The sequence below is a fragment of the Balaenoptera physalus genome (genome assembly GCF_965194825.1).
Source record: "Balaenoptera physalus genome assembly, chromosome: 1".
NCBI lineage: Eukaryota > Metazoa > Chordata > Mammalia > Artiodactyla > Balaenopteridae > Balaenoptera > Balaenoptera physalus.
In genome coordinates this window covers 156,358,141-156,381,144 of record NC_138882.1, presented here as the reverse complement: position 1 = coordinate 156,381,144, position 23,004 = coordinate 156,358,141, and the positions used below count along the sequence as shown (strand labels likewise).

Below are 23,004 nucleotides of genomic sequence, written 5' to 3'. Positions count from 1 at the left end.
TAAATGTTTATAAAAAAAAAGAACACATAGTAAGTTCGTTAGGCTTTGTGGGCCAAACATACAGTATGTATATCAGTAGGAGAAATTTGTATCTGAATATCATTTTAACATCCTGCTTTATCTCTATAAGGGAAAAACCAACTGAGGCATTCATGGTGCCTTGCAAGGATATTTGCCTTTTATTAAGATATAAGGCCTAAAACCCAAAGGAGTCTATCAGGTTTTGCAGGGTAGTTTGTGGATGAGAAGTCTATCAGACACTCCTAAATCACAGGACCCAACATCCACCTGCCCTTTGACCCTCTAGACGCTGACCCCTGCCAGAGTCACCAGTGAACACTTTCCCTATGGGGTCAGAAAGCAGGTATTGGGCCAGCCAGAGAAGGCACGGGATGATTTAGCTCTGACTGCCATCACTTCTGCAGATGAAGTGGGCTGCGTGGACCCTGACATCTGCCAAAGAATCTGCGGGGCCCGCGTGGGATGTTCCAACATTGCCTACCCCAAGCTGGTCATGGCTCTCATGCCCGTGGGTAAGTCCCGTCCCCCCACACCACGCTTCACACCAGCTTTCCAGCCTCATCCAATCCCCACTGCCCAAGAGGGATTGCATTAGGATGGTCGTGGATGGGAAGAGAAAATGAAAACATTCACCTCCGCACCCCCGTTCCTAATACACAGACACACACACACACACTTTTCACTAGCATCTGTAGCGCACTACTCTGTGCCCTGGTTCTGGACATGCAGAGATAAAAGGCAGGTCCCTGCTCTCAGGCTCAGTGCAGTCTGCAGGGTACCCAAGCACAAGGTACAATACAATGTGACCAGTGTGGGGACACGGTGGGGCTGAGGGCACCCTAAGGAGGCACCTGACCCACTTTGGAGGAATGTGGAGGAAGGTTTCCCAGAGGAGAGGAAATGGAGCTGAGTCCCAGGGAACATCTTAGGCAGACAAAGGTGGAGGGATGTGGGAAATGTCGTTCCGGGGATGAGGGCCCGCATGTGCAAAGGCCCAGGGATGAGAGAGTGTGAAGTCTGAACTGAAAGTCGCCAGTGTGGGCTCAGATGCAGCAGGAATGAAGACCGCCTTTGTGGGGAGGACTTGGCGGCCATGCCCCACTGTGCAGTGTGGCCTTTACTCTGAGGGCAGTGGAGGGTCACTGGGGGTTTCAGGCCAGCGTGCATGATTGGATGTGGGCTTTAGAAGGATCGCTCTGCACGGAGCGTTCAGCTTAGGGGGAGGCAGGGAGATAGATCCTGAGGGGTTTTCAGTGGTCAAGGCAGTAGTGGTGGCTTGGACCAGGTCAGGGTCTTTAGGGATGGACAGAAAGGGTTTAGATGATATTTGTGAGATAGAATTGGCAGGACTTGATGACTGATTGTATTTGAGGGACAAGAAAGACAGAGGGATCCAAACAGGGCTTGCAGGTCTTGAGTTTACAATGATATTGAGACTGGGGATGTAGAAAGAAAGTCAGGTATATGGAGGGAAGTTGACTTATTCCCTCCCTCCAGTAGAACAAGAAATGAATCAAAGAAATAGTGGAGATGGGGGTGGAGGCCCAGCTATGACAGAGCAGCCACAGAGGAACTGGCTGAGGGAGGTGGGGTGGGAGGAAGGCAGAGGACGGGGTCCAGAATAACTTGGAGGTGTCTTGTTAGGGACCAGAAACATATCATTAACCAAAGGAAGAAGGAGGGGCCCCAGAGGAAGATGCTGGCCTAGATTTGGGACACATTGAGTCATCCAGGGAGGCATGCAGGAGGTGGTTAAATATTTGGACTGAGGGGAAAGAGGACTGAGGTGGGGCTGGCCAGGGATGCGTGTTTCTAGATGCTTCCTCATCAGAATCATAGAGACTTGAGATATCAGTGGGCCCCACCCTCCCTTGTTACAGGTTGAAAACAGGCCCAGAAAGGGTCAGAACTAGTCCAAAGATCACACAGCCAGTTCCTTGCAGAACCAGGAAACAAACCCATGGCTTCTGCCTGTGGAAAACAGTATGGAGGTTTCTCAAAAAACTAAAAGTATAACTACCATAAGACCCAGCAATGCCACTCCTGTGAGTATATATCCAAAAAACCCAAAAATACTAATTCAAAAAGATACACACACCCCAATGTTTATAGCAGCACTATTTATAATTGCCAAGATATGGAAGTAACCTAAGTGTCCATCAACAGATGAATGAATAAAGATGGTGTATATATACACAATGGAATATTACTCAGCCATAAAAAAGAATGAAATTTTGCTATTTGCAGCAACGTGGATGGACTTGGAGGGCATTATGCTAAATGAAATAAGTCAGACAGAGAAAGACAAATACTGTATAATATCACTTATATGTGGACTCTAAAAAAACCCAACAAACTAGTGAATATAACAAAAAAAGAAGCAGACTCAGATATAGGGAAGGAACTAGTGGTTCCTGGAGGGGAAGGACATTGGGGTGGGGGACTGAGAGGCACAAATTATTGGGTGTAAGATCGGCTCAGAGATGTACTGTACAAAATGGGGAATATGGCCAACGTGTTGTAGTAACTGAAAATGGAAAGTAACCTTTAAAATTTGTATTAAAAACTAAAATAAATAAATAATTAATTAAAATAAAACCTTCAAAAAATTCCAGGGCTTCAGCCTCCCAGGCTGGGGCTTTAGCCTGGTATCATAGCATCAGTGAAAAAGGTACAAAACACTGAAAAAAACCACTCAATAATTAATAGTCACCCTCCTCCCTACCAGGGCCCACTAACCAAGTGTCTACAAGGTTTGAAACCCAGACCGAGATGTCCAGTCTGCAGAGAACCTTAAAGATCAGCTAGTCTTACATCCCTTAATGGTGCAGACGAGGAAACTGAGGCTCAGGCAGGACAGATGACTCGCCCAAGGCCACAGGGGGCGGCAGAGGTAGATTGTGGCCAGAACCCGGCCTCTAGTGCTATGGGTCTCCAGGATTCCTGGTTGGGCACCTCATTCAACACCGCTCCCATCCCTTCGCCTCCCCTAAACTCCTGATTCTGCTGGATGCTGGCAGCCTCCGTGGTTGCTGGCAGAGCTGGCCTTAACGGGCCAGCTGTCCACAGAGACTTCATCTCTCCCCAGGTCTGCGGGGCCTGATGATCGCAGTGATCATGGCCGCCCTCATGAGCTCACTCACCTCCATCTTCAACAGCAGCAGTACCCTGTTTGCCATCGATGTGTGGCAGCGCTTCCGCAGACAGGCAACAGAGCAGGAGCTGATGGTGGTGGGCAGGTGCGCTGGCCCATCCTTCCGGAGCAGCCCCCTCCCTGTAGGCAAAACCCCTCTCCCCTCTCCTCCCTGCCCTGGGCCACCCCAAGGAGATGCGGCTGGGTCTGGGCCCTGCACTGGCACTCAGAGCCCCTGGTTCCTAGCGCCAACTTTCTACATGACCTCAGGTGAGTTCCTCCCCAACTCTGGACCACTCCCCTCCCTCCAGAATAAGGAGAAAAAAATCTCTTCCCTGCCTGTTCAACTTTATCTTGGAACTGATCAAGAGGGTAAATGAGAGAAGCTGACAAAGCATTGAATCAATGAAAGATGAACTGTATAGATGGAAAGAAGTTAGCAAGCAGCTTGCCCCCAATGTCTTCCAGACCAGCTCTGGATGTCATCCCAGGATAACAGAAAGACTATTTACTCCCTCAGTCTCACCCCGAGCATGCATCCTGCATCATACCTTTGTGCTGGTGACACAGGGGCGACTCATATGGTCCTGCCCTGAGGGTGCACACAGTTTAATGAGAAAAGCAGAAACATGTAATGCAGTGAGGGGCCCGCATCGATGGAGGTGTTCATAGGAAGGTTGTCTCCAGAGGATGCAGGGCTTTGAACACTCAGCTGAAAATTTTGAACTTTATCTCATAGGTATTCATTTTATGCCTTTCAAAATATAACTTGGTGGCTATTTTTTCTTTTTCTCCCTGGGCTGGGCATTTATAGTTTACACAAAGTTAAGAGGCCCTTTCTGAAACCTTTGCATCATAATTTAAGGCTCTATAACAGGTTTCTGGACTAACGTGTTCATTCTCTACTTGAGTTTAGATAACTTGCTCTTTTCCATCTCCCTGCCTTTGCATTCACTGTTCCTTCCATCACGATGCCTTCTGCCCACGGCTGCCATGGATGCCTACGGCCTCCTCACCTGTGCATCCCAGCCCTACGCACAGGGACTGACCATCAAAGGATCTGAGCACAGGACAGATTGTACAAAGAGGCGGGGGATAAGAGGGGAGTAAACGGCAGGTAGCTCCTGCCGTTTGGCTGCTGCTCTACTGTGGCCTGAGAGAGAGAAAATGGGAGGGAAAGGAGAGAAGAGGACAGGTGTGCAGAATCCTTTTATCTCTTTGCTCACCTGCCAAGTCTTACTGCCCCTGATTTCATCAGTCAGTGAGGTTTGGGCACCATCTCCTGGCAATATGCATCATTGCACCCAACACACCTAAGAAAAGTTTTTCTACCAGAGGCCATTTACTCAGGTGGGTGGTGAAGGGGAAAGGAATGGATTTCTTCCTGAAAGCAGATGGGCTACACACCTTCAAAGGGATCTAATTTAAAAATTTGGGGTTTTTTGGATTCTGTAATTCTGATATTCTGGGATTTTAAGAGTCTAACTTTCTGGAATCTTTGCGTTTGTGATCCTGTCTTCTCTGATTCAGCGACCATGCGTTCCCCTCCTTTCTCCCTTCCTGGTTCCCGTACATCACCTTCACCTGCCCACCTGCCATGCCGCTCTGAGCGCTCTTCACAGTGCCCTGTTCTCTCCTGGCAGAGTGTTTGTGGTGTTCCTGGTCGTCATCAGCATCCTCTGGGTCCCCATCATCCAAATCTCCAACAGCGGGCAGCTCTTCGACTACATCCAGTCTGTCACCAGCTACCTGGCCCCGCCCATCACTGCCCTCTTCCTGCTGGCCATCTTCTGCAAGAGGGTCACAGAACCTGTGAGTGCGGCAGCGCACCTGCCTCTCCCAGAACACCAGAGGGTCAGGAGAGCCAGTCTGTCCATAACCTGGACTGCCCCCTCCAGGCTTCCGTCTCCCCAGCCATAGCATCGGGTCTAGATTTATTCATTCACTCAGCAGACATTAATCAATCCCACTATGGAGGCTCCAGGGATGCAATGGTTTACAAAGTTCACATAGGTCTGCCATCACTGGGCCAGCGGGAGGAAAGAGGTTTCGATATGCAATAATAGCAAAGTATGGTAGTTGCCATGAGAGCAAAAAGCAGGAGCACCTAACCTATGGGACGCCTGGGAAGGGGGGTCACAAAGTGACATCTGAGCTGAGATCTGAAGGATTAATGGGAGAGGAAAGAGTCTTCCAGACATGAGGAACAGTGTGTGTAAAAGCCCAAGCAGACGGGAACCTCTCTAACACGGTAGGGTTCTACATGTTGGCAAAATAACAGCAAAGAGATTGATGAAACAAAGTGTGAGCTTACAAGGGTGCCTGCACATGTGCCATTCATGAAACTGCACTGAAATCTAACAGACCCTGGGAGGTACCAGGAGGGTAACCTTGGTCACTCCCCAGGATGGCCTAGAGAGGACAGACCCAAATTGCTGGCTGTACCCTGGGGAGGTAAGGCGCGTCATGGACATGATTGCACAGGGGCCACGTGAGAGTCCAGGGCCATCATCAGGGAGACCGTAGAAACCCCTCCCCAGTGGAGTAGTTAAGCCGGGCCTCTACTGGGTCTACTGTTTGCAGAGCTCAAGTCCCCCCCCCCCCCCCCGATAACTAGAGTGCATGCCAGGACTCGGTTGAATTCTGGAGGTTTCTATTCATTCCAGAATTTTTGAAAATATAAGCCTTCTGACCCTTATATATGGGGAACAGGTAGAGGTTAGGGTCCAACAGTGCTACAGAGAAGGTATAGGAGGTGCCAGAGCTTTCCTTTAAAAATAAAAACGGAAGAGTTCTAATTCTGATTTCTGATTTATCCTAACAGAAAGCTGGGGAGGAAGACCCTGGCTTTCCCTGCAGATTACAAGAGCTAATTCCATTCTAGTTGAACATTACGCACCTACCCTTAGTACTTATTAATTTGCTTATCATTGCATGTGAGTGAGGTCGAGTCACTGCTTCAGTCATTGTTCTGCAGTGGAGCCTAGTCTGACTCTGGAACCCATGCCTTTTCCAATAAACTGCTCTGCCTGCCTTTAGGTTAAGACAGAGCCTCGGCATTCATGGGCAACTTACTCAGGCAGACTTGCAAACACGGTGACAAACCAGACCGTGGCTTTTAGCTTCCAAGGGTTTCCCCGCTGGATCCCAGCCCTGGACCGCCCTCTCTCCGCAGGGAGCCTTTTGGGGCCTCATATTTGGCCTGGTGGTGGGGCTTCTGCGCATGACCCTGGAGTTCTCGTACCCAGCCCCAGCCTGTGGGGAGGCAGACCCGAGGCCGGCCGTGCTGAAAGACTTCCACTACCTCTACTTTGCACTCCTCCTCTGTGGGCTCACGGCCATCGTCATCGTTACTGTCAGCCTCTGCACAACCCCCATCCCTGAGGAAAAGGCAAGTGGAGTGTTCGGAACGAGGCCCCCCCCCAAGTGTTCCCCTACCCACAGTGCCTGGAATTCCACCATCGACTTTCACTCCACTGACTTGTGGTCACAGATGGCTGGGGACGGTGAGCTCCTTGGGCTGCTAATTCCCAAGTGAAAAGTAATTCATTCAATTGGAAAATTACTCAGCGGGCACCTACTCTGTGCCAGGCACTGTACTGGGCTTACGAAGATGAATGGTCCCTGCCAGCAACTGCCCGTGGGGAGCAGGGATGGGGAGGGGGAGGAGGAAAACCCCAACACCAACAGTTACTCCCCAAAGAGAAAGTACAGAAGGACCAAGCTCAAAGGGAGCGGCCGAGGGCAGAAGGAGAGGTAGTCACCCCTGGGGGGAGGGGGAGGGTCCCCGACAATGTCACTTGAGCTGGACCTTGCAGAAACAGGTTTATGAGAAAAGAAACAGTCTAGCAGAGTAAGAGCTCGATTTGAAGCCCTCACCGCTCCCATGCTGATGGATTTACCAGTCCTCAGACACTGATGCTCAGTCTTTTGAAAGCTTTTTTCTTTAGAGCAGAAGGATATTAGTTTGCTCAGGCTGCCATAACAAAGTACAACAGGGTGAGTGACTTAAATGACAGGAATTTATTTCCTCGCAGGTCTGGAGGCCAGAAGTCAAGGGGTTGGTCAGGTTGCTTCCTCTGAGGCCTCTCTCCTTGGCTCATAGATGGCCATCTTCTCTCTGTCTTCACGTGGTCTCTCCCCTGTGCCTGTCTGTGTCCAAATCTCCTCTTCTAAGGGCACCAGTCATATTGGTGTCCTTAGGGCCCACTCATCAGACCTCATTTAACCTTAATCACCTCTTTAAAGACCCTTTCTCCGAATACAGTTACACTCTGAAGTGGGGTGGGGGTAGGACTTCAACATATGAATTTGGGGGGAACAGTATTCAGCCCGTAAGAGAGCCCATGCCAGAAGTTGGTCCCTGAAACACTGGGTGGAAATAATTAATAACACTCCTTACCTTTAGAGTTCGCAAAATGACCTATACCCTTAGTGTCACGAATTCCTACAAACAAGCAGCGTGTTCACAGGTGAGCCAAGAGATTGACTTCCCCAGGGGCTCACTCCTGAAATAATCTCCCCGCACCACTTGATCCTTCAGCTTCCCCGTTGTCTGCTGTCTCATTCCCACACTGAAATCTTTCCCAGTTAAAAATCCCCTCCCTGGCTCCTGTTCTCCTCCAGGTACAATTGTCTCCCTCTCTGACCCTCAACAGCAAACTTTGTGAAGAGTGGTGTCCATCGCCAGCCTGCACTTCCCTCTCATCTACTCCTCAACCCACTGAGTGGGGCTGGTGTCCCAGTGCCCTCCGGCATTGCTCACACCAACATTCCCAGCAACCTTGTTACTGGTCACTTCTCCGTCTTCACCCTAAGCGAATTCTGAAGAGAACCAGACACTACTGCCCACATCTTGCATCTTGGAGACCTCTCTTCTGCTCACTGTATTTTTTTCTACCCTTCTGGCTGCTCCTCTGTCATCTTCATGGGATTTTCTTCCTGCCCCTTAAATATCATTGTTCCGTAGGGACCCGTGGATGTCTCCACTCTGAGGTCCTACAGGCTCTTCAAGCTCCTGCTGTGTGTGTGTGTGAATGACCACTCCCCCGCCCCCAGGCTTTATCCTCTCACTCCCGCCATCACCAAGCCCACTCCTCCTCCTGCCGGCTCTAGCTCCATGAGGGGCACCCCTACCCACCTGAAGGTCCAGGGCGGCCCTGAGAGCCACGGCGGCTGCTTCCAATCAGTCACCACGGCCTGCAGCTCTCACTCCTCAACCTTGGGACTGCCCCCTCCTGTGACCTCAAATGCTCATTTTTTCTGGTTTCACTTTTGCAACTGTCTCCAGGCTGGATCTCATCAGTTCACTCGGAGAGATCTTCCTAAAGCCCAGAACTTAGCCTCTTCCTTCTGCTTCCCGCGTGCCGTGACTCTCCACTGCCTACTAGTTTCACGTAGTCTCAGCTCCTCAGCCTGACCTTGGGATCTGCTGTTGTGGGCCGCCTGCCTCCCTGTGTCCGGCCTTGCTTCTCCCTGTCCGTGAGCTGCGGGAGGTCAGGGGCCCAGCCTGACCCGTGGTGTTTTCAGCTCCCCGCACGAGTCCTGTATGGAACAGGTGCAGGGAGTTCAGATTCTCCAAGGGCGGGGCAGTCAGGCCTCAGAGCCAGGCTCGTCCTCCAGCCCTGTGCTCCTTCCTTGTCCTCCTCGCTGCTCTGCCGGCCTCCCGGGAAGGGGCGTTCTCTCTCTCTACAGCCCGACTTCCTTCCAAAGGTCCCTGAGCCGAGACTGTTTGCTCTCCTCCAGCTCGCTCGCCTGACGTGGTGGACACGGCACCGTCCTCACTCTGAGCTGGAGAAGGAGGTGCAGGAGGGCACAGCAGGGACAGCGGACGTGCCATCTGGGGAGGGTCCTACCGGGGCCGGAGGGACAGAGAACCCCAGGCACGGCCAGGAACAGCCTGCAGGTAGGCTGGGGCACATGGGGGGAGCGGTGGGGACGGACACCAGGTCATGGGTCCCAAAGACCCCATCTGGGGGGCTCCCAAGATATCACCCCTCCTCCCTTCCCAGATGGCTATTAAACGAGTAAGGCAGATGAGGGCTGAAATATTGCCCTCATTACTGATATAAAGCACAGTGCAAGGATTTGGTATATATCACTGTGAAGTGCGCTTCCTCATGTGGAGCCGCTTGGTCCTCATGCAGGGCGCGCGCTCTGAACTGGGTTGAACTGTGTTCGCTATCCTTGCCCCTTAACACCCCTCTCCCTGCAACACAGGGATGCTTCTGCTAGATGACGGTTTGGGGGTTCAGCGTGGCGCCCCAGCTCAGCGCCCAGCCTGCGGCTTGCACCCGGGCTAAGCTGACTGTTCCCCCTGCCTCTGCCCCCTTCCGTGCGCCTCATTCCTTTCTTGGGTTTCTCACCATCTCTGTCCCGGCCCTGCTCTCTCATCATCTCCTTTCTCCAAGCTCGCCCTGCCGCTCCCCTGCCTTCCTCCCCTCTGACTTCTGTCCCTCAGCCCCACGCAGGTCCTGGGGACAGCTGCTCTGGGGCTGGCTGTGCGGGCTCTCGCGGGCCCCGGAGCGAGCGCTGAGCCCCGCGGAGAAGGCCGCGCTGGAGCAGAAACTGACCAGCATCGAGGAGGAGCCGCTCTGGAGAAGCGTCTGCAATGTCAACGCCATCCTCCTGCTGGCCGTCAACATCTTCCTCTGGGGCTATTTTGCGTGACTCTGCAGGCCTGCTATCAGCCAAGGCAGGTTAAACACAGCCAGTCCTGGCCGGCCGGAGACAGGCTCCCTTCCCACCTCGCCGTCCACACTGAGCCCTCAGAGGCTGAGACTGCAGGAGCCCCTAAACGGCACCCCATCCAGCCAGTACACTGACGGGTGGAGCCAGGAGGCCCAGAGAGGGCCCTGGATCTGCTCAGGCCACACAGTAGGACTCACACTGGGTCACCTGACTCCAACTCTTCTCCACTACCGTACCTTTCACTCCTACGTCAAAAACACTATTTCTGCCCTCTGGTGAGTCTGTCCAGGAGCTTTTATTCTACATGTGTCATGAGGTCAAAAAAGTGGAAGATACAAGAAAAAGAATGGCAAGAAAGTTGCAAAAATACTCATGCATCTTTGCTCACCCGTATCCCTTCCTTGTCCCCCTTCTCCCTCCTTTACTCTCTGGCTCCCAATCCCCGGTCACCTATTTCCAGCGAGAATCTCCCCAGAAAGGCCTTATACTTTCACTGATGGCTCTGCACTGGTGGCTGTCAGACCCGAAGGAGCGAGGGACCAGGGTGGAGGGTAAACATGGTGGCAGATGGCATTTGGGCAGGGAGCTCTCCTTGGCACCACTCAAATCTGCCTCTTCCTACCCTCACATCCAAACATGCACCAAGTCTCCAGGCCTCGAGGAACTTAGAAGCCAGCTGGAAAGACATGACTTGTTGGAGACAAGAGGAATCAGGACGGGCTGCTCGGTGCTATATGAGCAAGCCCTGCGGAGGGGCAACACGGACAGCCTAGGAGGCCCCACAGCTGCGCCTGTGCCCGCTCCCTCTGCCTGCCAGGCATCTGGCTACTTTGGAAAACACCATGACCTTGCCTGGGTGTCCCTCCTCCAGGAAGCTGCCCGATGCCCACAACTGGATCAAAGTCCCATTCCTGCTCGCACAGCCTCTGGACCTGCTTCTGCGGCAGCACCGATCACTGCGCTGTGAGGTTTGCCTCCCGGACCAGACTGAGCACTCCAAGGGGGTAGGGACCAAGGACCGCATCCCAAGTGACTTTGTACCCAGAAAGTAACAGGTGTTGCTTTAGTAACAGTAAACGTTGAATTACTTGGTAATTCTCCAAAGTCCTGGTAGGCTTTGCACTGCAGCTGGCTGGGTGCTGAGCTGGGGAACCAGTGGTAGGGAGGAATCTCCTTCAGCTGGAGTTTACATGCTGAGTCTCAGATGTCTAGAACAAAACCGCAGCTTCGTCCCATTGCCAAAGTCATCCGTGAGAATGTCCCTTCCTTTTTCTATCTTCCTGTCTAGGCTGTCCCGACTCTCATGGGATCCTCTTTAATGCTGCCTTTGATCATCACTTTATGCTAACCACTCATCATAATTGAATACAAATAAAATTCTTGTTTTGAGGGTTTCAATACATCTGAGTCTATGAATACCTCCTATTGCTGCTGCCCCCTCCACATTTCTGTGTCCGCTGACCATTTCTTGTTCTGTGTCAACTCACATGGCTGTGCGGTCCTCACTGTTTCCCAGTGACCCTTAATGGGAACTCAGCTATTTCCTCCAAACCATCTACACAAGGCATTTGTGTGCAACCGATTATTCTGAAGGTCTGGGGAGAGGAAGAATTGTAAACCACAGAAGCACAATTTAAGATTAAACATTGAACTCCCCTATTATTTCCCAGAGCTCCTCAGCAGCCTGCTCTGAGAACTTCGCACGGGTCTCGCAGTGTCCAGCCTCCCGCTCCTCGCCACGGTCCCCAGCGCCCTCTCCCTGCAGCTTCTCTCACTGAGTCCTTCTACTCCTTTCTCTGTCGGGTGCCTCCCCCTCGGTTCCCCCTCCCTTTGTTATGCTGAGTCTCCTCTGGGCTCCAGACCTATCTGCTTTAACCCAAAGATTCATGAGCACGCTGTTAAACATAGTAGGACTTCAGGAAGGGTGGCCACTCTCCTTCCCTACCCTCTTTGCCTGGTTAATTCCTACTCATTCCTCACATCTCAGCATTAAAAGTCATGTCTCTGCAAAGGGAAGCTATGTCATCCCAGTTACGACCTTAGCTTGGCCACCTGCATCCCAGAGTGGATGTCTCCAGCACCCAACATATAGTCTCATGGTCCCCTGACTTTACCTTCAAAGAAAGTGTCAGAGTGACATATTTGTATAATTATTACATTAACATTTATCTCATCCCCTAGACTGTAAAGTCCCCATCACCTAGAAAGGTGCCTGGCCCATGTTGGGTGCTAAAAAAATGTGTTGTCAATAAGTGAAAGAATGAATTAATGAATGAGTGAAAGAACATCCTTAGCAGAGGAAATCAAATATTCAAAACAGAGGTGGGGAAAATCATGACATAAGTAGGAAACAGAAAGTTGTTTAAAATGTCTGGATTGGAGGGAAGATTGGGCAGGGCCACTGCTAGTCTACATGGCTTCTCTGTGCAAGCAAGCAAAAGGCACCGCCCTTCCTTTTTGTATCTGTGACTCCTCACCAGGGCTCATGGTGGTAGGTAGCCAGAGCCCAGGCTGCATTTCTGCCCCGACTTGACCCTTGGCCAGGTGCAGTAGTAGCAGCCCTGCCGTGTTGGGGAGTGGCTGGGGAGGTGAGTGGGGATTCGTCCAGGGAGCAGGATCCCCGCTAAACTTGGGACTTCATCATCTCTTCCCGGGATTATTGCACCAGTCAAAATACTGTTATCTCTGTTCTCAATCTCTCCTCGTCCAATTCACCCTATGCACGGTGGTGAGAGTGATCTTTGTAAAACGCAAATCTTGTGTCACCTACCTGTTTAAGATTCTCTACAATGTTTCCTAGCCTAGCATGAGGCCCTACCAAAACTGCCAGAAATACCCCCAGGGTTCAGTCCTTGGTCCCCCTTCTCTATTCCAGTGAAAGAGAGCTTATTCTGTGCAGTAGTTAAGAGCAGGGACTTGGAAGCCTGACCTTCTGGAACCAAATCCCAGCTATGTCACTTGCTAACTACATGATGCTGGGAAAGTTGCTAATCTCTGTCCTAGTTTCCGTTCTACAAAATGGAGATGGTGATTGTAGCTACTTCATAGAATTATTGAAAGGATTAAATGAGTTAAGTCACATAAATTATTTAAAACAGTGCCTGGAACAAAATTAAAGTTAATAAACATTAGCTATTATTACCACTATTATTAGTAGGTGAGATGGGCACTGCACAGTCATGTTAGAGCTGGCACGACATGCTGTCAGAGCAAAGTGGGAGAGCAATTAATTCTTCCTGAGGAATCAGGAAAGGACATAACAGAAAGTTCTTATTGGAGCTGGAGTTTGTAGGATGAATAGGAGTTTTCTAGGAGGTCATACAAGGTAGAGGGACAGCATGTGCAAAGCGGGTAACATGCAAAAGTTCATGCTGGGTTCTGTAAAATAGGGATAATATTTACTCATTTGCAAATACCAACCTGAACATTTCATTTCTCCTTATAAATCATGTTTTGTTTCAGCCTCTCACCTCTAAGTCCATCAAAGTTTATTGACCGGGGACAGGAGAGAATGAGCAGTTGGCCGGTGCAGCAGAGGGTGTCACTGTCCCACGCATATCCCCTTAGGCATGTTTGCTGGGTGACTTCCATTGAAAGACCCTGCAACTCTGCTGAGGGCTTTCCCAGCTGCAGAAAAATGCTTGACCCCCTGCATAGAACAGGCTGGAAGTGCTGGGGAATGAAGAACCTGGGAGCAGGCTTCAACCAACGACAAACAAGAGTTGGTGGGTAACTGTGGAACCACCAGTTCTTTGCCCCCTCCAGTGGGACAACCCTGAGGCTTGTTTTAAAGCATCTCCAGAGGTTCTCAGGGGGATTGAGCCCCAGGTGCCCACAGAGTTAACGTGCTCATTACCACATCCCAAAAAGCTGCCTTCCCTTCCCTGTCCCATTTCCCCACTCCCCTGCTGTGTTTCCTGGGATCACCTCCTAAATAAACTACTTGCACTTGGTTTCATGTACTACTTCCGGGGAGACCAAGCTAAGAGAGTCTTTAGGTACTAGAAGGCCCTCATGTCCTGGCTTAATTTTGCTACTTGCCTTGGGACGCCCCATACCTCAGCTTCTTTGTCCTTAATAAGGGAGGTGCAAGGGTTTGAATCAGTTGAGATGAAATCTTGGGAGCCCTCTAATGCTGACATTGTGTGCTTTTATTCAGTTTCACAGGGGTCTCCTCGGGGCGGGGGGTGGAGGGGTGAGCGGCAGTGGAGGGGGTACAGGGAAAGCAAGTCACGAGCTGGCACACTTGAGTGGAAACAGCACAAAGAGAAAAACTGAAAAGCAGTTTTCAGAGAATTGAAATGGGTTTGTCATGAGCAATAATAACATTAAGAAGCAGCTTTGGACGGTGAAAGGACGATGTTTAAAAACAAATAGGTGTTAAAAATACCATGAAGAAATGTTTCTTCAAGTGATTTGCAATGGAGCTTAGATCCCAAAAGCACTCAACTTAATATGTGAGACTAGTAACTATGTCCCTGGGTGTGAGAGTTCACATCAGTTAGAAGGGGGTGGAAACTGCCAGAAGCCCAGGCAAAACAGTGTCAGTTTTCCATCAACCTAAGTGTCTCTCTAGACTTCCAGCCCTAAGTAAGATGACTGTAATTTCTTCTTTTCTCCAGGGTGAAAAGTTGGGAGAACTTTAAAAGCTGATATAACTATAAATCCTAGAGACCTTAATTGAGGTAGTTAAGTTTACTTTCATATTTCAAGATCAAATCTCAGCTTTAGCCAGGACTCACAAAGCAGAAATGTCAGATTTTTTTACTGTGATCTCACATAAACTCTACAACTTTCACTTAAAGAGGAAAGGAAAAAAAAAACACCATTATATCTTCCCCAGAATAGAATACAAAATCCTTGGTCCATCTCTCAGGATAGTTTGTATGTAAAGTGTAGGATAATATACGTCCAGAACGGGAAGGACCCTCAGGAGTCAGCTAGTTTAGCCTCTTTCCCTCCTCAGTCCAGGTCAGAATATCTCTGACAGCTTCCCTGACAGGCAAGGTTAGCCGGCATCTGCTCGCCCGCCTCCAGTGAAGAGAAACTGATGGCTCCCAGAGACAGAGTGTCCACTGTCAGGTGACACCGATGATAAGAAAGTTCTTTCTTTTGCTGCCTAAGCTTTGCATCCCTGAATTTCCACCATTTATACCCCAAACCAAACAATGTTAAATGAATCGTTTACTCTAAAATTACACCCCTACTAGTTGTGATTTATTCTTTTTTTTATTATAAATATATATATTTTAAATTATTTATTTATTTATTTATGGCTGTGTTGGGTCTTGGTTTCTGTGTGAGAGCTTTCTCTAGTTGTGGCAAGCGGGGACCACTCTTCATCGCAGTGCGCAGGCCTCTCACTGTCGCGGCCTCTCCCGTTGCGGAGCACAGGCTCCAGACGCGCAGGCTCAGTAGTTGCGGCTCATGGGCTTAGTTGTTCCGCGGCATGTGGGATCTTCCCAGACCAGGGCTCGAACCCATGTCCCCTGCATTGGCAGGCAGATTCCCAACCACTGCGCCACCAGGGAAGCCCCTGTGATTTATTCTTAAACAAATAATTCGCAAAACTGGGAACACCTGCAGAAGTTCACATTTATCTGGGAGGGAAAGTACATGAAGACTAATAAAATAGGTCATTTTAAAAACCCTCATAACTATTTGGTAAAGAGCACTTTCATTTCAATCGTGTCATTTAGCCCTCAATCCCACTCTAGGATGTTGAACTATTTACAACTGAAGAAACAACTCAGAGAGGTGAAGCGATGTGGCCGAGGCCTGCCGCTCAGCAGCTGCTTTGGTCCTTGAAACCAGAATTCCGTCTCCACCTTCAGGCCTCTGCCCCTTGCACTACTCACGTAGGCAGCATTCTTTGGAAATGTCACTCTAAGTTCTGGGTACGTGAAATAAATGTGCAAAAAATCTACAGCCCCAGCAGAGGTCAAACTAAAAAAAAGGCAGACAAGTAAGTAAGTTATTGCAGTCCATTGCAATAAGGACTGAGATTACAGGTAGGAAACAAGTACTTTGGGAAAACAGAGAAAGGAGCAACCAATTGCCTGGCAGAGTCGGGAGGGCTTCACAGACATGACACTGAACTTGGATTTTGAAGGGTGAATAGAGATTTCCGTGTGGAGAAATGGAATCAATTCTATTCCAAGCAGAAGAAACAGCACAAAGCAAGATAAGGAGGGCAAAGGGCATGGTGTATCTGGGGTAGATTGAGGTACATGGTGTGACTGAAGCATCTGGCGTGTAAGAGAATAAAGCAGATCAGCTCGGAGAAATAGGTAGATGTGATCCTGAGGACACAGAATGTCACTGTGAATTGGGCGCGTGGTGTAGCCAAGAATGGGATAGGGTCAGGGAGGGCGAGTAAAGGCAATGAATAGATCCAAGGAGCATCTTATTATTTGTTTTAGAAAGAGCATTATGGCCACAGAAAGAGAATAACTTAAAGGGTCAGAGGCTGCTAAGGGAGGGAAATTTATGAGGTTATTGCAGTATCACTGAAAAGAAATAAGGAAAAGTCCATCGACAGATGAATAGACAAACAAATGTGGTGTACACATACCCTAAAACACTATTCAGCCATAAAAAGTATGACATTTCGATGTATGCTAGGATGGGCCTTGAAAACATTATACTTGGTGACATAAGCCAGACACAGAAGGACAAATGTTGTATGATTCCACTTTATGAGGTACATAGAATAAGCAAATTCAGAGAGACACCACATAGAATAGAGGTTACAGGGTTGGGGGAGAGGCAGGAATGGGGAGATATCATTTAGTGGGTACAGAGTTTATGTTAGGGATGATGAAAAAGTCGGCATAGATAGTGGTGATGGGTACACACAGTATGTGAATGTATATAATGCCACTGAATGGTACACTTACAAATGGTTAAAATTATATGTTTTACCACAATTAAAATAATAAGGATTGGTGGATGGATATCCTAAAGCAAGTATAGTAAAAGGATGGGTTTAGATTTGAGCACACTGACGTTGAGGTATCTGCAGGATAGCCCACCGGAATTGCCAAAGAACTTTTCGTATCTGTGGATCTGGAGCTTGGTGAAGAGATCAGGGCTTAAAACTTCCTTAAAATTCTTGCTTGGGAAAAATGTAACCTACCGCATAGAACTAGTATTAGATCTGTGCTTCTGTGTTGGGGGTGATGATAGTACTGCCTAGCGGTGTGAAATAATTTTAGGACTGTGAGTTACTTGAGACTTTATTTTGTGGGGGGAACTGGGAAAGGGAGGGGGTGGAACCTCTCTCTGTCCAGTTAGGCTTCCGGGAACTGGTTGGTTCACATATGTTATAACAGAACGTGGAGGTGGAGGGGGGCCACAAGGACAGGGCTTGTTGCCCAGTGGCTAGCAGTTCTGGGGACAGGCAGCCCCAGCAGGGATGGCCTCAGCTGCACAGCTACCTGGCCCGGGGTCCCACCCTTCCAAGGGCAGCCCGTACCCAGTGACTAATAAGTATAAAGGCACAGCTATTTCAGCCACGTCAGCCTAACGTGAGGCAACTCTGATGGGTCATGTCGTTCCAGAGCCCCGCGCTGGGGTTGGCCAAGGCTGCTATCAGGTCTACATCACAGCTCAACCACCCCTCCCGTCCACTGGTACGGATCCAGGGCACTCCCTCATAAACACCCTGCACGTTAAACTCCGGTCTCAGAGCGTGAACCTCACCTGCAGCAGAGGTCCAAATGTCTAACCCAGCTCCTTTGACTTTACCTAGTATGGTACTCACTATAATCCCAAACTATGCTGACTAGATCCCTGAAGGCAGCCCCTAACTCTGGATTCTCCACATTTACTGGTGAGTAGCTAATGGTTGTTTTCTGTTTTATGAGATAGTGTTAACAGGCTTCAATTAATCCAGTTGGACAAGTAACAAAAAGACCATCATGTGTTCAGCAAATAATTCTATCCTGGCTGCCCCAAAGACTCCCCATAGCAAAAGCCATTAAACCTTAATGTGTTTTATTTTCTCTCCTGCAACCCTGAAGTGTTTGCTGACATTTGAAGTCTGGTAATAATCCTTGTCCCCCAGCCATGTTTCTGAATCTTCAGGCCAATTCATGGCTGTCCCATTTTCTGAATGAGATGCTCTAATCAACATTCTAAACAGCCTTGCTCCTGGATATAAAGAAGGAAGAAAAAATAAACCTCTTTAAACTTCAGGGTCACAAAATTGCACTAGAAAAAGTCCCCAGTGGAAACACTGGATAGTCACAGATTATAGGTTTTATTAATAAAAATCAATATAGTTGAGATGTTCATGCATTTGGCATGAATCAAATGAACCAAGACTGAAGACAAAAAAAAAAAAACTGTTCTTTCAAAACCTCTTAGAGGGATTTAATTTTTGGGGTTTTGTTTTGCTTTGGTCTTTGGTTACTTCTTTCACAATACATTTTAAAGCCCAGTAAGTTAAGCAAAGTAAATCTTGCATTGTATTTAAAATAATCTCAGGAACACATAGATTGATTAACAAGGATATATATATATACCCTTATAAAAAAAGGGATTCCAAATGCATTCATTCTTTAAAATTGTAGCTGCCTGATTAACAGTAGCAAATGTTTACTGAGCATTGACTATGTGCAGCTACCATATAAATGTTATATATGTATTGTCTTGTTTAATTCCCCTACCCACCTGAGACAGGTAGGGCCTCTGGGTACAATGTGAATGATGCCACCCGCAGTTGTACAACATGGTAGCCCTGGGGATAGGTTCATTTTCTCTTTTTCTGTTGAGGAAGTGAGGCATGGAAGCACAGAATGATTCAGCATCTTGCCACCAACTCACACAATTGGTGCATGATACTGATAGGACTCAAAACTAGGCTGATTTAACTAAGCCAGGGCTCTTACTTACTACAATACACTGTACCTTGTCCTCTGCTATGAGATACAAGAGCTCACTGTGGCAAAAGAGACAGTGTCATCTCTGTTATCACGACTTCCTCTTTGTCCTAGCTGTTCCCTTTGCCTACACTGTCCTTTTGCACAACTCTGCCTCCCAAGATCCCATGCATCTGTTAGGGTCCACAGAAAATGTCTGTAAAAATTTCCTGGACCCCCTTTTCCTGTAGCAGAATTAATGACACCGTCCCTTTGTCCCCAGAGTACTCTGTACCTGAATATTTTCTGGTTTTCCAAGATAGAGTAGTAACAGCATTCAAAAATGTTTAATGAATGCAACTCTGGTATTTGTAGCACTGAGTTATTTATCTTGTTCCTTGAGACAAGAAAGGAGCATTTTCTCTTGTCCCTTTACCCCCCCGCCACCCCCCACCTCTCTCTTAACTCTTCCTTTAGCCTCTAGAGTTCACAACTGGACTTGTTTATACTTACTATAGTATCTTCCTTGTTGAAGTGTAACCCACCTGTCTGTCCCTTTCTCCTTAGGACTCAATAAATCTTGCATCATAGGTTGTGTGATAACATAGTTAAAAACATGAATTCGAATCCATCTGAGGGTGGAAGGTGTATGATATAGTAAATCATCATATAAAGGAACCTCAGTGTAGTCGAAATGCACTTATGCTTCTCTCATATTAAAATTTATGTGAAATTAGAATATTAGGCCAAAGTAATTTTATCCTTAGACATTCAACTGGATTTGGAGAGACTGTTAACATTTACACTAACCTATACTCTGGACACAGCAGTTCATCCATGTGTGGATGGAGCAAGAAGCAAACAACTCCTCGTAATAGTCAAAGCTGATGACATAAGATCAGTACCTAAAAGCTCCCGAACAGGACATTTTCATTCTTGTTTTATACAATCATACCAAACTGGTAACCTGGTCCCCAAGCCTACTCTACGTCATAAACAGAAAGTTTGAGGAGGAAAGAAATTCTGAAATAATGAGACAAAGTTTCAACAAGGGAAGGACTAACACTAAAGCAGCATAAATGCTAAAAACTAAACAAAACAAGAGCCAGAATAGTGTGGAGGCGGTCATTGCTGGCACAAATGGCTCTCCTCTACCTTCATAGCCCTGCATTTACATTGGCTGATACAATAACTGATGTTCAGATTGGGAAGCCAAAATCATCAAGAATGCAATGAAATATATCCAGGATCCTTTGTTTTACGGAGGTTAGGAAATAATGTGAAAAATTTAGAAGATGTTCCAGTCAATAGTTAGAAGAATATTATAATTAAAGTATAACAGAACTATTGGAAAAATTCAGATATTCAGAAACCACTCATTAGGATTCAAATAGTAGAGGTTTTCACTTTGAGGACTTTGTACCATGGAGAATGTAAAGCCTATCCTGACCAATAGTTTTCTTTAAAGGCAAAGCGAACTTTCTAATGCCATCAGAGCTAATCCCTTTTCCAATTCGGATTCAACTTGAAACATCACTGCTTTTTAACTTAGCTCATCTCTGACTGCACCTACTTTCAAGTGTAACACCAGTCATCTCAAAAAACACTTATATGGTGCAGACAATCCTGCAAAGAGACTTTCAGATGAGAGCATGATGGTGTGTGGCTGAAAAATAATCTGATTTTTTATGCTTCCTGCCCCCTCCACACAATCTTCACATTTGGTTTAAAAAATCAATACTAAAGAATTGCAGTTTATATAACGTACGCTCTTGCCAAGCAGCATCGATAGTATCTTAATTGTAATTATTCACATCTGGCAAGACTTCAGATCTCACTGGACACATTTTCTTTTCATATCTTATAAACATTAGGAACTTAAGAAAGGCTACACCCTTTAGCATCATGTATAACCTAACATGTCAGAGAATATTCGGTGTTTCCAGTTTGCTAGTTTACCTTCTGACAAGTTTTGTGAAAGAGACGGGAATAAAACTAACTTGCATTACATACAAGATGCTGCCCACACAAATACCAGAAAGGGAAGCAAAATGAACAGCCAGAACATATGGCACGAGCTGACAGCATAAAGAAACTAGTTCTGCATGAGTAACAGGGAACATCTTGAAATGTACAAGACATATGTGTTTTAGGAAGAAGGCTGAAGTGTTTCATAATAAAAACAGGACAAAGTGAACCACGAGTGCTGAATAAAGTTTTAATTAAAAATGGGTTTTTAGCCTTCAATGTGAATATACAATATGCTTCGCAGATGGATTTTATATTTAAGTCTTATCCAAACCAAAAAGTAAGTGAGAAAAATAAAGCTTCTGAAAATGACACAGAGGCTAAAATGTATGTAAACAATAGAGAATTCTGGTACAAACAAACAAGAATGGAAGAACAATCCTTCTGTCACCCATTTTCTGCTTGCACATTGCATAAGTAGATCATAAAACCTACCTTTGGTGCAAACATGTTTCTTCTCGGTTTAAATACATAATAGACACACACACTTAGGAAACAGTTGAAATGTCCAACCACAGAGGAATGATTAAATTAATTCATAGCACATTAGTGCAATATTAGGTAACTATTAAACATACATTTATGCATCATTTTAGAAAAATGAAGAAATGTGTATCCATTACCATTAAACTTAGTAAGATACGAAATCTGTTTAAAGAAACAAATGACTTTGTAGAAATGCACAGAATATTGCAATAAAACATACAAAAATATTGCAAGTTATCTCAAGTTTTTATTGATACTTTCACGTGAGTACTTTATAAATCTTCCAATTTTTATGCAGTATTGCTTTTTAAGATCAGAAAATAATTAACATTTGATACGTCCAATTAAAGTTGCAATATTTTCCTAGAAAAATTGATATAAAAACAATGATTATAAGTTTATTGGAAAATGTTTTTATATTAATCTTTGATGTCTGACTTGTGGAACTTACCTATAGTTTTGTTCTTGGTCCAAGGCAAGAAAGAATTATCCCTAAGGTTCACTGGCTATGGGCAAACAATGAATGAAATGCAGATATCTAGCCGACAAAGACGTGACAATTATGCTCTTTGTGTACACAGGGCCAATGGCTACACTTTTCTGTTTTTTCCTTGAAAAAAAAAGTCTAAACCAAACATAAAAAGCTATCTAACGCTCTTTCCAATGCATTTAAACAGCTGAGTTTAAGCTGGAAAATCTCTGGCAATGATTTTAGTGTTTGAAAGTATCTTAATGCCAGGAAATACTCTTCTATTACAAAATATTTATTTTTTAAAGTTCAGCTGCGGTTTGAGTTTCATGTGATATCTTTAAGATGGATCAAAAGCAAATTCAGGAATAGCCTTTCTTATGAGGTTTTCTAAAGGTTTCATTTCATTTTGAAGCTGTATTTACTTATCGTCAATGCTCCTTCCCTATGTGAAACTATCCAGGCAAGTGATCAACTTGCTGTCCTCAAACACACTTCGTGAACCCTTATTTCCACACCTTTATGCCACTGCTCAATTTTTTTCCACTTAAAGTACTTTTCTCTTTTCCTAGCTATTCTAATCCAACCCATGCTGCCGACTGAAGTCATATCCTTCCTCTGTATTCGTGAAGCCTTTTCAGACAAATGACTAGTTCTCTCCATCTTTTGAACCCTTATTACTCACTGACTCTTCAGTAATTATAGATTCCTATCTCTTTACTGTGGTCTTTTCAAGTATTTATGTCATCTGCTAAATTAGACTGAAAATTCCGTGAGAACATTTAAGAAGTATTTTTTATGTCATCCAAAGTGTTTGACGTGCAAGTGCTCAATAAATATGCTGAAAGATGAAAAATGGCTGGAGAAACATAGGCTACAAAACTCTTACCTTTGGTCTTAATATGACCTTTGGGATGTCAAATATATCTGCTAATGATATTATGAGGACAAAATGGCATTACTTGAGCCCCTAAATATTTTTTTTGGTTTGAGGACAGAATTCAAATTCTATAGTAAGGCATATGAAGAAGTGCCTTGATGTAATTTCAACATACATTTCCCCCTTATCTTGGGCCCCCATTTCACCCTACACCCTTGTACTCTAACCACAGTGAACTCCTTGCAGTTCCCTGAAGATGTGGTGCTTCTTTCATGCCCACGCCAGCTCCGATGCCCTGCCCCTCCTCTTCTGATAAAATCATCCATTAAGATCAAGATGAGAGACTGATTCCTTTGTGACGCCTTCCTTCACTCATTAAGGACGTGGTTGCTTCCCTCTTCCATGCTCCTAAAGAACCCACCCAAACATCTCC

At 46.6% G+C, this 23,004-nt stretch overlaps 1 protein-coding gene across 4 annotated transcripts in view; it reads left to right on the top strand.

Moving 5' to 3' along the window:
• SLC5A9 (solute carrier family 5 member 9) overlaps positions 1–13,797 on the top strand; it is a 33,589-nt gene extending 19,792 nt beyond the window's left edge. For all 4 annotated transcript variants that reach the window (XM_082429554.1, XM_082429555.1, XM_082429553.1 and 1 more), the window contains 6 exons: positions 426–533; positions 3,110–3,260; positions 4,798–4,966; positions 6,330–6,545; positions 8,900–9,059; positions 9,615–13,797. In XM_082429554.1, the coding sequence (XP_082285680.1) occupies positions 426–533; positions 3,110–3,260; positions 4,798–4,966; positions 6,330–6,545; positions 8,900–9,059; positions 9,615–9,823 (1,013 nt within the window). In that variant the 3' untranslated portion in view covers positions 9,824–13,797. The remainder of the gene's footprint in view (positions 1–425; positions 534–3,109; positions 3,261–4,797; positions 4,967–6,329; positions 6,546–8,899; positions 9,060–9,614) is intronic.
• The last annotated feature ends 9,207 nt before the right edge of the window (positions 13,798–23,004 follow it).